Source organism: Chiroxiphia lanceolata, chromosome 12 (assembly GCF_009829145.1).
Source record: "Chiroxiphia lanceolata isolate bChiLan1 chromosome 12, bChiLan1.pri, whole genome shotgun sequence".
Taxonomy (NCBI): domain Eukaryota; kingdom Metazoa; phylum Chordata; class Aves; order Passeriformes; family Pipridae; genus Chiroxiphia; species Chiroxiphia lanceolata.
In genome coordinates, this window is record NC_045648.1 from 14,680,011 (window position 1) to 14,694,149 (window position 14,139).

The following is a 14,139-nucleotide window of genomic DNA, read 5'->3' on the forward strand; positions in this document are numbered from 1 at the left end:
AAACGGAGTGAAGAAAATAAAACAGGAGAAAACAAAAGGTATCAGATGCAGAGAGTTAATGACCTAGTCCACTGAAAACCTCTTCAGTGACATCTCATGCTTCCAATAAACTCATTGCTGGAGAAAAATAAATCAGTCATTATATTTCAACTTAAGCAACTTTTTTTATTCTTCTAAGCCTTAATGACTGTTAGTAACTAAATATTTACATAGTGTATTTTAATTGCATTTTCCTCATTAGACACAAAAGTACACGTGAACATACTGATAACCATTCCTAGCTGACAAAAAAAATTCTGATTTTTTAGTAGTAAAATAGCGTTTCCCTATAACTTGAAATACCAGGCAGTGTTGTGGGGGTTTTTCTACAGAAGCCCATCACTTTTCCCACACAACATGCTTTTTTTGGCTTTGCCTGTATTTGAGTAAGTTGGGAAATAAGAGTTTGTCATTCTAAAATTGGAAATGGGTTAAAATAAAATTTAGTATTTACTCAAGGTAGTTGAAATAGTAGTTTTTACACTGTTTATTCCTTCATGATTTTTAGGAGCTGATTCACTTGGAGGAACGATTAGGCAACGTTAATCGTGGAGCAACACAGGGAACTATAGAAAGATGCACATATCCACATAAATACAAAAAGGTGAGGATTTCTCAAACTGTGGCCTGTCTCTAATAGTTCTTTGAGCATGTAATAATGGTTATGGTTAGCTTAAACCTACAGAAGTGTCAGCTTCAGGGAGTGCATGCTTTTCTCTATCTTAAAGTTTCAAGGATTGTAAGCAAAGCTTGCAATGCCACTTCTTTCCCAAGGAAAATTTAAAATTTGTTCCTTAGATAAAGAGCTGCTGTAATGTGATAAACAAAAGTGGTTTGATATGATTAACTTGTCCAGCAGTTATGAGAACCCTTGTGAGCAACGAAATAACTACTGGTAATAGCAAAATTGTCAACAGACTTCAATGAGAACACATAAAATACGTTAAGACTTTATTTTTTGCAATAAATTGTTCCTGTACCTGCTTGGTATGTATCAATTTAACCCTTGCTCTGATTACATTACTGGGACAGTGGGAAGGTTTGAATCTGGTACACAATTTTGAGAACTGAGATTGTCTCTCAATTGGAGTTTAGTATATGATAATATAGAATCCCATTCACATTGACATAGGTCTTTCACACTTGATAAAATAGTGACTTAAGATACTGGGCTTGAAAGGATTTTGTTTTTCTCTACATGAATGAAATTAAGATATTTATACATAGACAGTAAATAAAAGAACTGGTTGCAGCCATATGAAATGAATATATTCACAGTCCTGCAGACTTCTATAATTAACAATAGTTAAGTCTAAAATGTCTAAGTTTTGCTCCAAATGCTGGTTCTTGATTCATTTTGGTTCAAATACATGTGAATAAATATTTCAAAATGTTTTCAAAGAAAAATGTGTTGAATATGTATCAAAAACAGATTTTACTCAGTTTGTCAATAATGTCATCTCTACTAATAAGGTAACAACTGATTGGTTCTCACAGAGGAAACTGCACTGCAAACAAGATGCAGAGGAAGGAACAGAAGAAGACACAGAGGAAAAGTGTACCATCTGTTTGTCTATATTGGAGGAAGGTGAAGATGTCAGGTAAATAACACTGAATATCAGAATGTGATGTTAAATGTTCTGGCTTTGACACCACAGTCAAATATGGCACACTTGCAGGACTGCCTGGGTGAACAGTTACCATTAAATAATGTCTGTTGTTGAACTAATGAAATAAAACAAGTTGCAACTGAAAACACACATTATTAAGTCTGCCTTGTCTTTAGGTAGAATGTAGGTTATTTTATTACAGTCTTTCATAAGTTGACTGCCTGTGTTATGAGCCCAAGCTGATACCCTGAATTAATCACAGCTGTCACTTCTAGTTTTTCTGGAGTTATGCTACTTAAGCTGTAACAGATTTCAATCAGTCTAATACAGTGGAATCCAGTTGATGCTTGACTTCATTGCCCATATCCATTTCTTCTTGGAACTAGACAGAGTGAAGGTTCAACTGGAAAGGCTGTGAAACTTTTGGGAAAGCATGGACCTGCAGAAAGAACAGCCCTGGGTAGCAAAAGCCAGGTTGTGTTTTTCCCGTGTGTGTGGATGTGGAAATGCTGCACTAACACCATGTTTCTCTGTTCTGCTGACAGGCGCCTTCCGTGTATGCACCTTTTCCACCAAGTCTGTGTAGATCAGTGGTTGATTACTAACAAGAAGTGCCCCATTTGCAGAGTGGACATTGAGGCTCAGCTGCCTAGTGAAAGTTGACACTGCTTTCCAGAACTCTTGTCCTCCCGCTCGCTCCCTCTCGTCCCTCCTGGTACTGCAGTCAACCAAAGATGGCATGACTTACCTGCAGATTTGGAACATTGAACCCTAGAGTGCTGGCTCTGCTACATGGTACAACTAATGCTAGACCTACAGTTTATCCTAGAAGACAGTTGAGTTTCAGTGTATTTATAATTTTTTTTAAATTTATTATTTTTTTTTTTTTTAGGTTTTACATTTTTTTTTTCTTTCAATTCATTACTGTATTTTTGCATGGTTCCTTGTATTGCATTTGTTTGCACATATTATGGGCTTTGTGACCCCAAACTTGCAGGCAAGATTAGCTGCTTTAGTAAGTAGAATTGTGTGGTCTCTTTCTTTTGGTTTGTTTTATGTAGTATCAAGCTTTGAAAGTATGATTTCACTCATTACTAACCTCGAATTCCTTAATTTAATCAATCATATATTTTAGTTTAAATGTATAAAGATCATCTAGAAAAGGATAATATTATGTATTGAGACATTCCTTAATTAGGAAAAAATGGCTGCTGTATATTTACAATATCAGTTCTGAGTCAAATAACATCCTTAATACTGGGAACAGAATATGGACTATATTCAGTTTGACTGATACATATAGCATACTCATCACCAGAGTTTTTGTCTGATCAGATTTTTGTGTTTGTTTTTAAAATTTCAGCACAATGCAGATATATTTGAATGTCAATATTAAACATTTAGACTGCTGTTCAGATTGTATTTATCATTTTCTTCTATGTCTAGAAATTTGAATCCCTAACTTAAATATATGCTGCTGTGAAACAGCTCTAGTGAACACTAAATGTTGATTTCAGTTAGCTGGATTGTAGATACTTGCAGATTGAAAGACTTATTAGGGAAATGGAAAAGGAGCTTAGAATCTGTTTGGTCTTCTGCTAACTTAAGTTGAAGTATCTGCGCACATTGAGGGTTTTTTTTTTTTCCTTTTGTTTTGGTTTTTTTCCCATTTTTTTTTTTGTGGGTTTTTGGGTTTTGTTGTTGGTTTGTGGTTTGTTTTTTTTTTTTTAATATAAAACCATTCAGTAAGGACTTAAAGCTGCAGGGTTTTTGTTTGGGTTTATATACACGCATTCATAGAATTTCTAAGGATTCCAGGCGTGTCTTGGGATTTTTATTAGATTTAAAGTTAATAAAGTTAGCTAAATCCACTTGTCTCTTGTTTTTATTTTTCATTAGTAAATTGAAAGCCTGTAAATTTCTGTAGAAACTGAGACACAAATTATGTGGTTACCTAGTTTTTGCCTTGATCATAGATTCCCTCTTTATAAATTACCAACAGTCCATCACTGATTGAAGTATTTTCTATAGTTAAGATTTGCTGCATAATATAGTATATAGAATTAAGTTATAATGTACTAACGTTTTGCCTTTGGAGGAGGTTTTAATCCACTTCGGGATCCAAGTTGCTTATCAACATTCTTTCACATATAATAGATTATAGTTTATTTAAATGTGCTCGACATTGCAAAATGCAAATGTGCAAAAACATTGGGACAGTATTACTGTCACTTTGGAAAAGATGTTCCTCGGGGATCATAGATAAACATGTCAATTAGCTTGCATTAAGCCACCTGCTTTGTAAGTGGATTGAATAATAAATACCTTCAGTTTCTCTTGTCTTTGTCTTTCATAATCAGCTGATGTGTACAATGGTTTACAGTAAATCTAGAAGACGAACTGTTATGTTTACACTAAAAAACATTTATAAATATTACCGTATCTAATTTGATGCCTGTTTCTGTGTGGTTCAAGCAGCTTCCTTTTTTTTTTATTTTTTTTTTTTATTTTTTTTTTTTTTTGGCTGGCAACAAACTTAACACCTCTGGCACTGAGGCTTTAAGTGTGTGATAAATGGACCTTCTCAAGCTTCATTGTGTTGCTAGAACTGAACTTAAAACCACTTTGCGCTTGTAAATGGGGGATGAGGGAGAGAGGCAGCCCAGGATCTGACTGCTGCAAACCCTCCCGTGGGTTTCTGCTACAGCTTTTGAACATGGTGGCTGTAGGAAATTCAGAGTGACTGGAGTTGGAGCTGCCTTGCTAAATATGAATAAAAGTAGCTGGAAGGACTGAACAGACACTTTTCTGTTTTCCAGTGACTGAAAAGAAGGGAAGTTAGTTGACCACTAATGTTTGAAGACTGATGATATTTACTTCTAAAAGTTTCCAAGAAGGTACTTGAGAGACATTGGACAAAAAACCCAGGGCCTCTAAAATAATAGACGCCGGGTATCTGATAGAATCTATTTTGGCTTTGTTACAGGACAAAGAAGCACAGGTTTGGGGGATTTTTTTCTTTTTTTCATTTTCTTTATTTTTTTTTTTTTAGGAAATATTTTATGGATCTGATTTGAGTACCTGGTACTAGAGGTATTTTAGTGGTCCATGATTTGATTTGTTTTATAACAGCTACTGATACTGTCTTGCTTTTAAATGTATGCATAACATTGTAATGTGATGTTGAACACTTTTGTCAGGAATCACAGTATTCTGATCTTAATGCTATTGCAGGGGCTAAAAAGCTGCAGCTTACTTCTGTTCCAGAAGGTTGTGACTTAACCGTAATTTAAGAGAAGGAGAAAGATTAGGCTTTTCATTTTGAAAATTTCCACCACTTACTGTGCTTTATATGCTTAGATGCATTGCCTTAAGTTTTCTGCAGCATCTTTGACTTTGAAGATAAGATTCTCAACAGTATGCATCAAATTACTTTTCATATAAAACTCCATTGTCAAAAGAAATCCTTTTGTATGCAATAAATAAAATGTTAGACTGGTATCATTCAAAATCTGTTTCTTATGCAAGTTTTTTTTTCCTTTGTCTCCTCTTGGTCCATAAACATTCCTTTGGGTACATGTATTAAGTGTTATGGGTACTAACTGAGGAAGAAGTTACCTCAGTGAAGGATCGACGTTTAGCTGCAATTAATTATGTGGATAAGCAGTCATCTGGAACTTTGGAATTCAAAGCCAATTTGGGGGGATTGCCAAAGAATTGTAATTAGACTTTTCAGTCAGTTTAAGCAACTGTTGTAGTGTTCAAGTCTCTGAATCTCGGGACTCGTTATTAAATTAACTTAGTGAAATTTAAAGTAAAAACTGTAACATGCAGCTGTTTGGATTGGTTTCCTGCAGGGCATTGTGTGAAGCTGCTCCTTTGAACGAGGTCGGTCTGCTCTGGGTGGTCCCGCTGGTCCTGCAGTGCTGCCACCCATAATAACCTCGATGCGAAGCGCAGGTGCCTCCATTGCTTCGGGGGCCTCTCCCCAGCTGTACACGGCTGTTACCAGGCCGTTCCCCGCAGTGCCGCTGCTTTTGGGGTTAAAACGTCCTGTTTTGGGACCGTGGGCTGGGCCGATCCCCGAGGGCGGGGCCGCCCTCCCCTTCAGGGCCTGGAACCGGAAACGGCTCGGACCGTTTCCTGCTGGGGCGGAGCCTGGGCAGGCGGGCCAATGGTATGCGTGCATTGTACGAAGTTAGCCAATGGGAGAGCGGGCCTGGGTTTAAAGGGAGTCGCGGGAGCGTGCGGCTCCGGCTACCGTTTGTGCTGCGGAGCGGAGCGGGTCCCTCACGCTACTGCCCGTGACCATGGCGCTGCCCGCGGCGCGACGCGTCCCCGTAAGTACCGCGGCGAGGGGCCGCCGATCCGCCCGTGGGCCTCTTTACCCTCAGGCGGCGCGGGGGCCGCGGGCTGGGAGGGCGGGGGCTCTACCCTGCGAGAGTGGGGGGTAGCTCTGGGCGCTGTGTCCGGCCGGGACCCTACGGTGCTGGGGCGGATGCGGCAGCGGTCGGGCCGGGCCGTGGCGAGGGGCTGTGGGAGGTGTGAGGGGCCCTGGCCGGGCTGTGTGAGGGGTGTGAGCGGCCTGCCCCGTGCCCCTCAGAGCGGGCCCTGCCCCCGGATCGCTCCCGGCCTTGGCCGCCCGCGCCTCCCCCGCGGAACGGGAGCGATAAAACTAAAGCTATGGAATGGGGGAGGTGTGGGAAGGGACTACAGAACCTTTCTCTGGTGATCGTCTAAAGGTTTAAATTGAACTCCACGAGAAGCTTGAACCCTGGTGGTTTCTTCGCTGTGCATAACAAAGGGTATCGATTTTTGCGTATATAGCCTGGTTTTTAATTTATATGGTATATATCTAACAAAGAACTTGCTTTTTGCGTCTTCTTGGGAGTGCCGTTATAGTTACAAAATGTGTAAATATAATAAAGGGTGAAATAGGAGATGAGCACTCTTAACCTTACCAAGAATGAGATCGGGTGCATTGCTCTAATTTTACAGCTCAGTTCAGAGAGTACAGTGCTCTGAAACCTGTACAGAGGAGACTTTCCTCTGAATGAATGTAGGGAATAGAAGCTGGTTGAGCAATGGATAGCAGGCACAGGGGCACACGGGTACAGTGGTGGTAAGTGTGTAATGGAGTTGGGCACTGGCAAATCGTTAGTCTCTGACTTTTGGAATTTACCGTTTTAGGTCACTAGAGGGATGGAGAATGCTGTGTCTGACCTTAGAAGTAAAGCAAAAACTCACCTTCCTGGCAGAAGGGCTGCCTTGGAAGAAATCGGAAATAAAGTTGCAACAAGAGGAACACGCCTAGCTAAGGTAAAGGAACATTTGAAATCTCTGTCTAGGGAAGAGTTGGCCCCACTGTACTAATAATAGTTGTTTCCACTACAGAGAACAGAATGCCCCAAAGCATCCATAAAACCTGTGAAAGGACCTAGCAAGACCACAAATGGAACTGTACTGCGTAAAGCTCCAGCTGCTGTGAATCAAGTAATTAAGGAAACTGATGTTCCAAAGGTAGGAAGTGATGATTTCTGTTTTGATTTTTAATTTTGATTTGCAGCTTGGAGCTCTGACTTCAGAATAGTTTGTCTGCTGAAAAAGCAAAGCCTCTGTACTGAGGTTTTGGTTTAATGCATGTTGTACTTACAGGCTGATGTTCCAAGTGGCAGAACAAGCTGTTGAAGTACTGGATGAAGTTTCTGCTTTAGCTGGCAGTTACTAGAAGGTCTTTGGATTCTGTTCGTGTGACATCTCAGTGAAAACTTGCTGCACTACAGTGCAAGCTTGGTTTCAACCTATGTCTAAAGGAATTACAGTAGTAATGGGAGAAACATGGAAACAAAGGAACAGTGAAACTTAAGCAGTAGAGACATAAGATGTGTTAACAGGTATGGTGTGTTCCCTAGGCTTTGTCTCCTGTCCCTATGGATGTATCCATGCAAGAGGAGGATTTGTGCCAAGCCTTCTCTGACGTGTTGCTCAACAATGTGGAAGACATTGATGCTGAGGACTCAGAGAATCCCCAGCTGTGCAGTGACTATGTCAAGGACATCTACCTGTATCTGAGAGAGCTTGAGGTACGATGTGTCACATCTGCACCGCTGCCTGCAGCGTGGGGTGACCTCCCTGCTCACGCAGCTCTCTCCCCCCCACAGCTGCAGCAGTCTGTCCGCCCCCAGTACCTGGACGGGAGGACCATCAACGGGCGCATGAGAGCAATCCTGGTGGACTGGCTGGTCCAGGTCCACTCGAGGTTCCACCTCCTGCAGGAGACGCTGTACATGTGTGTTGCGCTCATAGATCGCTTCTTACAAGTAAGATACCTTTCAGATTGGAAGACTTATTCAGTTGCTGTGTTTTTAAATGAGTTTGGGATTTATCCTTTCTTTATAAATCTAAGAACCTGCAAAATCTGCTCTCTGTGTAAGAGCTATTGTAGTGTAGCATCTTAACTCTGAGGCTGCCACCCTTTTTGAACCTGTCAGTACAGACACTTCTGACTCAGAGTTTATGTTATAAGAATGAGCACTGCCATACTGTTGTAGTAAACTGATAAATTTGAATCTGTTTATTTAGAGTTTGACATTTTGGGTCCTGCTTTTTAAATCCCTGTGTTGCAGAGTCATCCAGTACCTCGCAAGAGGCTTCAGCTGGTGGGTGTAACAGCGATGCTTGTAGCTTCAAAATACGAAGAGATATTGTGTCCTGATGTAGCAGACTTTGTTTACATTACTGACAATGCCTACACCAGCAGTGAAATAAGAGAAATGGAGATGATTATTCTTAAAGAATTGAACTTTGATTTGGGACGACCTCTTCCAATCCACTTCTTAAGAAGAGCATCAAAAGCTGGGGAGGTGGGTGCTTGTCCTTGTTATTTGGCACTTTCCTATATTTATAAAGTCTGTCAGGATTGCTCCTGGCATTTTCATCATGTGATCTTACTTACCTTCTGCTTAAATGCTGGATCAGGAAATACTCAGCTCTGAAACTCCACCGTGTGGAGTAACACGGCAGTGTCACTGTGGCAGCCAGTAGCAGTTCACGTTTGTATTTACTCTGGGGCCTGTGTTCAGTCTTAGTGGCACTAAACATTAAACTAAACATACCTTAGAGCAGAACCCTCGCTTTTAATCTTTTTAATCCTGTTGATCAGGGTATTTACTCCTAAAACACTAGCAGTGTTGCAGTTATTTGTAACTTCTGTTTGCAAATACTGTTATTTAAGAATCAAAACATAAGCTTTCTCATTGATCCAACCCTTTTTTCCCCACCTCAGTAGTTACTCAGGTGAACTGTCCACACTTGAAGTGGGCTTCCAGTTACCTCAACACACCACTGGGTAACTCGATGTAATAGGTTCTCCTTAAGTCATTTTACCCTTCCCCTGCCTTGGTGTGTGTTACAGAGGAGCACATGTATCCCCAGTTGGGCACTGCAGTACCTGATGCTGCAGTTTTCTGTTAAAATCCCTCACTTGGCTTCGTGTGTAAATTCCAAATGGCTGCTAGTCTAGACTGACTGGGACCCTGGTCTGGATGTGGAGATCAATGCCTGTTAGAGAGGATGGCCCCTAGACTGCAGTGAAGATTTTGCTGACTATTTTTGTTTTGTTATTGAATACAATAATCAATTCTGAATGATTTTGATCAAGTGAAGTGAAACCTTGTGTATTAACAAGCTCTCAATCTGGTAGGCTGATGCTAAGCAACACACTCTGGCAAAATACCTGATGGAGCTGACACTGATAGACTATGACATGGTCCACCATCGTCCTTCAGAGGTTGCAGCTGCTGCATTATGCTTGTCACAAAAGATCCTGGGACATGACAAATGGGTAAGTATTTTAATCAAACTTGTTGGGAGGAGTTTTTTCTTCAGTCGATGGAAATGAACCACTAAAACAAGTACTTCAGAAAATTGTGTTGAAGTTGGTAATGATGGTAATAAATGCTGGTGCTCAAATGACAGTGAGATTGTAGTGGTATATTTCTTTTTCTACCTGCCACTATACATTAGGCTGTTCAGCTGTCTTTTTCAATATGAACACTGTGGTATGAAAGGATTTTTCTCTTGAAAGCACAGAAGGTCACACTGTAAATAAAGGTAGATGTTCATAATTCTTGCAATATATGTAGCATAATGAAATCCTGGACCATGCATAGTGAATTGTAATTCAGCTAGTGGTTACTCTTGCAAAGGTGCTGCTTTTAAAATCCTCTGCAGTGCAGAAATACGGTCCTTGAAACTGATACGTCCACACTTCTGCACATCAGAAGTTACTCTGGATCTGTCATTTAAACTGACAGCTACAGTTTCCAGCTTGAGGCTTAGCTTCAAGCTAAGGGTGTTTGCTGCCTGAAGTGCCTGTGCCTTGAGCAGCACTTCCCCCTTCACCAATCTTGAGTTTCCTACTGTTCTGCTGCAGGGCACAAAGCAACAATACTACACTGGGTATGCAGAAGACAGTCTTCTGATGACTATGAAACATATGGCCAAGAACGTGGTCAAAGTAAATGAGAAGTTAACAAAATACACTGTGAGTATAATGACTTAAGTCTTCTCTTTAATGTTTTTAAAATGTCTTTGCTGCATATTGTGGCTCCTTAAGTAAATATTCTGTATGTTATCTGAAAGCATATGCTGGTCTGACAAGCCTGTGAGAGGCTGTTGCATTAGTTTTAACACCAAAACATTTCAGACTAACTGTGCTCTAGCTACTTTGGACTGGTTCACTTCCAGTTTTGTTTGCTTGTTTTCCAGGCAGTCAGGCTAATTGACCCAAAATCATCTGCCTGAACATAGGTATTGTATGTGCAATACCTATGTATTTTGTAACTGTCCCTCTGCCTCTGCAGGCTGTAAAGAACAAGTATGCAAGCAGCAAACTCATGATGATCAGCACCATCCCTCAGCTGAGCAGTGAGATAATCAAGGACCTGGCTGCATCACTCCTATGAAAACCCTGGGCAGAGCCAAGGCCTGATGGGGTGTGTGTGCACTTTGTCTTGTCTGCTGAGGCAAAACCACTGCTCTTTGTACATAGAATTCTCCAGCCCTCCCACAGACTCTGCAGACTCGCCCGGAAGGTGACGTTTTAAACTTGCTCTGTAACACAACTTTCTACCTACCAATAAAGCTCCTCTCTTTTCAACACTGAGTCTGACTCTGTAAGGTACTCCCTAGGCATGTCTGCAGTCTGCTGGCCAAGCAGGACATTTGACTAAAGAGGTGATTGATATAACTTGCAGGTAAATGGGGATGACTATTCTCCACAGTTGTTTCCAGTGAGAATCTCCAGGCTTTATATAATGCATTATATTTATTAACTTACTTTCACTCTTCAGGTTAGAATGAGCAGGCAGACAGTTCATCTTTTTTTGGTGTACCTTAAAGAATACTAAATATGTTTTATATTTCAGTGCCTTGTCCCAAGGAAGTATACAGGAATTGATTTTTTTGTAGGTGGTGGTTGTTTGGGTTTTTTGTTTGGGTTTTTTTTTGGTGGTTTGTTGCCTTCAAGTTAGGGGAAAGAAGTAGGCTGGCTTTAACAGGTATTAACCTTGTAAATCTTTGTGTTTAGGTCAGCATAAGGCAATGTGTTCTCTGTGTGCCTAAACAAAGGGAGCTTAAGTAGGAAAATTCTGCATCTCCTGTGATGCTAAGGACTGTGCAGGGGATGTAGGTGTGGAACTGTAGGGATGAGGCCTTTTGAAACCAGCTCAGCTCTTAAAACCCCACCCTACTTCTTGAAAAGAACAACCTCCTTAGCTTTTCATACCTGTTCACTTGCCCACCCTCACTTCTTTTCTCTTCCAGCCCCCACTTCTCTAGTAAATCTCTGTGCCTGGGATAAGAGTCAACCTCCCCATAAATTGATTCTTCCTTGTCTTTGAACATTTTACTTTTCCTTTGTTTCTAATCTAAATGTATCTGTATGCTCACAAGGAATACAAGCATTTAAGTACTGCCACTTTTCTACCTCAATACCTTATTTATTTGTTAAATTAGTAACAGTAAATTACAGAGCTTTTGATATTCTCCAAGTTACACTAAACTCAGTGCCTCCCTTCCAGCCCCAACCATTCTATGGTTCTTCCAGCTTCTCTTCATGAGTCTGCTGGCTCTGATGAAGAAGGCAAGAACCCAGTGCTGCAGCAATTACCTAAACCTCAGTGCTTCCCTGTGGGAAGGATGTTGAAGCTACTGGTTTTTATCTTCTCAAGCAGGAGACTTCTCTCCCATAGGATAAGTAAGCCTAGCATTTACTGCACATGCTCTTTTGAAAGCTTGATCCCCTGTGTGTATATAATTCCCCCCTGGGCTGAAGTCCTAGTTTCTGTCTCTCAGAAACAGCTTCTATAGTCAGTCATCTCCTAAAGAAGATGGAGTCTGTGTGCCTAAATTAGATTTAGGCAATGGTTTAGGAGGGACAGCATTCAAGACTTTTAGCTGTATCTTAAAGCTCATACAACTCATAATTACCAACATACACAGGGTTTTTTTTTTTAACTGCTCTTAACAAGAACAAAATGCAATGCACAGCACTGCAGGAAAATGATTTGGTTTGGAGTGAAGGAAGGGTGCTTTGTCTTTAGAACTCAGTGCAGTAAAATCCGAAAGCCACTGTTGTCAAGGGCTCATTTTGTACATGGAACTGAGAACAAAGTGCACAGAGAACAGACCTGTTGAGCAAACTGCTTCCTGTGTTTTATTTCATGGAGGTTCAGAAGGCAAAGCATGAATTCTGGTAATTGCAGGGCAAGCAACAGCCACTCTGCTGTGGGAGGCAATCAGACTTAAGCATAACACTTGTGCTTTTACCATTTAAAAGGAGTAGTGCAGATCTGTAAGTACCTGGCATAAAAATTCTAGCAGTACTACTAAGAACAGTGGACTACTACATAATACATTCATACATGTTTCTGTTATACTCAGTTTTTATATACAGAATACAATTTCTTTCTATGCAGAACTGTACATTTATAGACACACTTCTTTTAACAGGTAAAACAATAAACATAAAACCAACATGGGCCAGCCATATTATAATATAAATCTTGAAGAAGGCAACATTGTATAGCATACAGTACTATGTGGTTTTCTTTTTTAACTTCTTACAGTGCCTGTTGGAGTCCCTAAACACATCAGCAAACACAAACCAGTTCCATTACATCTCTGTACAGAATTACTTAAATAGACCATCACAGTAGTTTTTTAGATGGTGGTAATATCCCAAATGAGCCTAAATCTTTTTGACGTAGCAGCATACTTAACATGTTCCCCAGAATGATCTGCATTAGAGGAAATGTGCATTTAACATTATCTTCAGTAGATATTTAAAAAGGTTACTGATATTCAGCTGAAGGCACTTATTAAATACACCCCTTTCTCAGTCCCTGGTCCCAGGCTGTAAAGCACCTGTTTCAGGAAGATGGTTGGTAGGTTTGAGTATTCTTCACTTATCAGGTGTTTAAACCAGGTTTTAAATATAATAAATAATTGATCAGTATGTCCATTGCTGTATGCTTCTGAGACAAAAGATCACAGTCTGTGCTGTGGGTAACTCTTCCTGCTCATGTACAACTTTACTGGGGAAAACACTGCTGAGAACAGCAAATCTTGGAAGAACAATGTCCTGAAGGCAAGGGAAAAGGCCTTCAACCACTGGTAACTTCATGCCAATTTTTCTCTGACAGTCTTTTATATCTTGGTGACATAATTGTTGGGAAACAGACCTTGTTTCCCTCGTAGTCTTCCCGTCCACCAGCCAGAAGGATCTGTAACAAAGACAGCAAGGTAAGTAGTCAGGTTCTTTAAGGCTTTCTGTTACATTTCTTGGTGCAGCCTTGCAAAGCTGTGCCACAGTGAGAGGTTTCTTGGGGAGGAATGGGGGGACATGGTTTGCAGAACCTGAGCTTGCTCATCTTTTGGCCACATGACTTTGCCTTAGGATGTTGCTTTTGAGACCCAGAGCTGGAACTGCTTGATTACTTTTTAGTTCTTGTTCTACAGCTGTGGCTTAGGTTGATTTTAATCTAGATGGGAGTCATCTGTGGTAGAATTACTCTCTGACTAAACTTACAGCTCTGCAGTACCCTGTGATTCATGTCACGGATCTGTCTCGGACACGCTGTGGAGTGAACTGGTTTGATTGGTGTGGGTCTGGAGGCTCCTCTGCTCCCTGAGCTATCAGAGAAACTTGCAGGGTAACTGTGAGGTGGCCTGGAAAGACCTGTCCTTCCTTCAAGGCCGTGTGCCTTCAAGTGCTGAAGTAACAAACCCTTTCTCCCCCGTACCTTCTTTGATGATCTCAATCACGTCGTTGGCGTTGAAGCTGAGCTCGTCCGTGTCCTGAGCATCGTATGCATACAGTGCCCTGCACTGAGGTACCTGAGGCTTAGGCTTGGGCTGGGGTTTAGGCCTTCCTCCAGCTGGGGGGGGGCGGTTTGTGGTCTGCCTGCGAACACTGAGGGGAGAAAAA

At 41.0% G+C, this 14,139-nt stretch overlaps 3 protein-coding genes across 15 annotated transcripts in view; 2 read left to right on the plus strand and 1 right to left on the minus strand.

Annotated features, from left to right (window-relative positions):
• RNF111 (ring finger protein 111) overlaps positions 1-5,160 on the plus strand; it is a 54,384-nt gene extending 49,224 nt beyond the window's left edge. For 7 of the 9 annotated variants that reach the window (XM_032700009.1, XM_032700017.1, XM_032700011.1 and 4 more), the window contains 3 exons: positions 548-643; positions 1,513-1,640; positions 2,195-5,160. In XM_032700009.1, coding sequence (XP_032555900.1) covers positions 548-643; positions 1,513-1,640; positions 2,195-2,312 — 342 coding nt within the window. In that variant the 3' untranslated portion in view covers positions 2,313-5,160. The remainder of the gene's footprint in view (positions 1-547; positions 644-1,512; positions 1,641-2,194) is intronic. The other 2 variants (XM_032700012.1, XM_032700013.1) reach the window with 1 other exon arrangement.
• A 708-nt stretch (positions 5,161-5,868) lies between these two features.
• Positions 5,869-10,809, plus strand: CCNB2 (cyclin B2). The gene is made up of 9 exons (XM_032700705.1): positions 5,869-5,989; positions 6,840-6,968; positions 7,044-7,169; positions 7,562-7,732; positions 7,811-7,969; positions 8,276-8,512; positions 9,352-9,492; positions 10,084-10,194; positions 10,514-10,809. Exons 1-9 carry the CDS (start codon positions 5,960-5,962, stop codon positions 10,613-10,615), a joined length of 1,206 nt encoding a protein of 401 aa, XP_032556596.1. The 5' UTR covers positions 5,869-5,959; the 3' UTR covers positions 10,616-10,809.
• Positions 10,810-12,343: 1,534 nt separating this feature from the next.
• The window catches only part of MYO1E (myosin IE), a 242,838-nt gene continuing 241,042 nt past the window's right edge, over positions 12,344-14,139 (minus strand). For 4 of the 5 annotated variants that reach the window (XM_032700486.1, XM_032700487.1, XM_032700488.1 and 1 more), the window contains 2 exons: positions 13,955-14,124; positions 12,344-13,435 (listed from right to left, as the gene is read on the minus strand). In XM_032700486.1, the coding sequence (XP_032556377.1) occupies positions 13,359-13,435; positions 13,955-14,124 (247 nt within the window). In that variant the 3' untranslated portion in view covers positions 12,344-13,358. Of the gene's footprint in view, positions 13,436-13,954; positions 14,125-14,139 lie in introns of those variants that run through there. The other variant, XR_004359330.1, reaches the window with a different exon arrangement.

What these genes read in the sequence shown, in the direction of transcription:
- CCNB2 (XM_032700705.1), top strand. Translation starts at nt 5,960, where the DNA reads ATGGCGCTGCCCGCGGCGCGACGCGTCCCC. An exon ending in TCCTGGGACATGACAAATGG is followed by an intron (nt 9,493 to 10,083) that starts GTAAGTATTTTA and finishes GTTCTGCTGCAG; the next exon opens with GGCACAAAGCAACAATACTA. An exon ending in AGAAGTTAACAAAATACACT is followed by an intron (nt 10,195 to 10,513) that starts GTGAGTATAATG and finishes CTGCCTCTGCAG; the next exon opens with GCTGTAAAGAACAAGTATGC.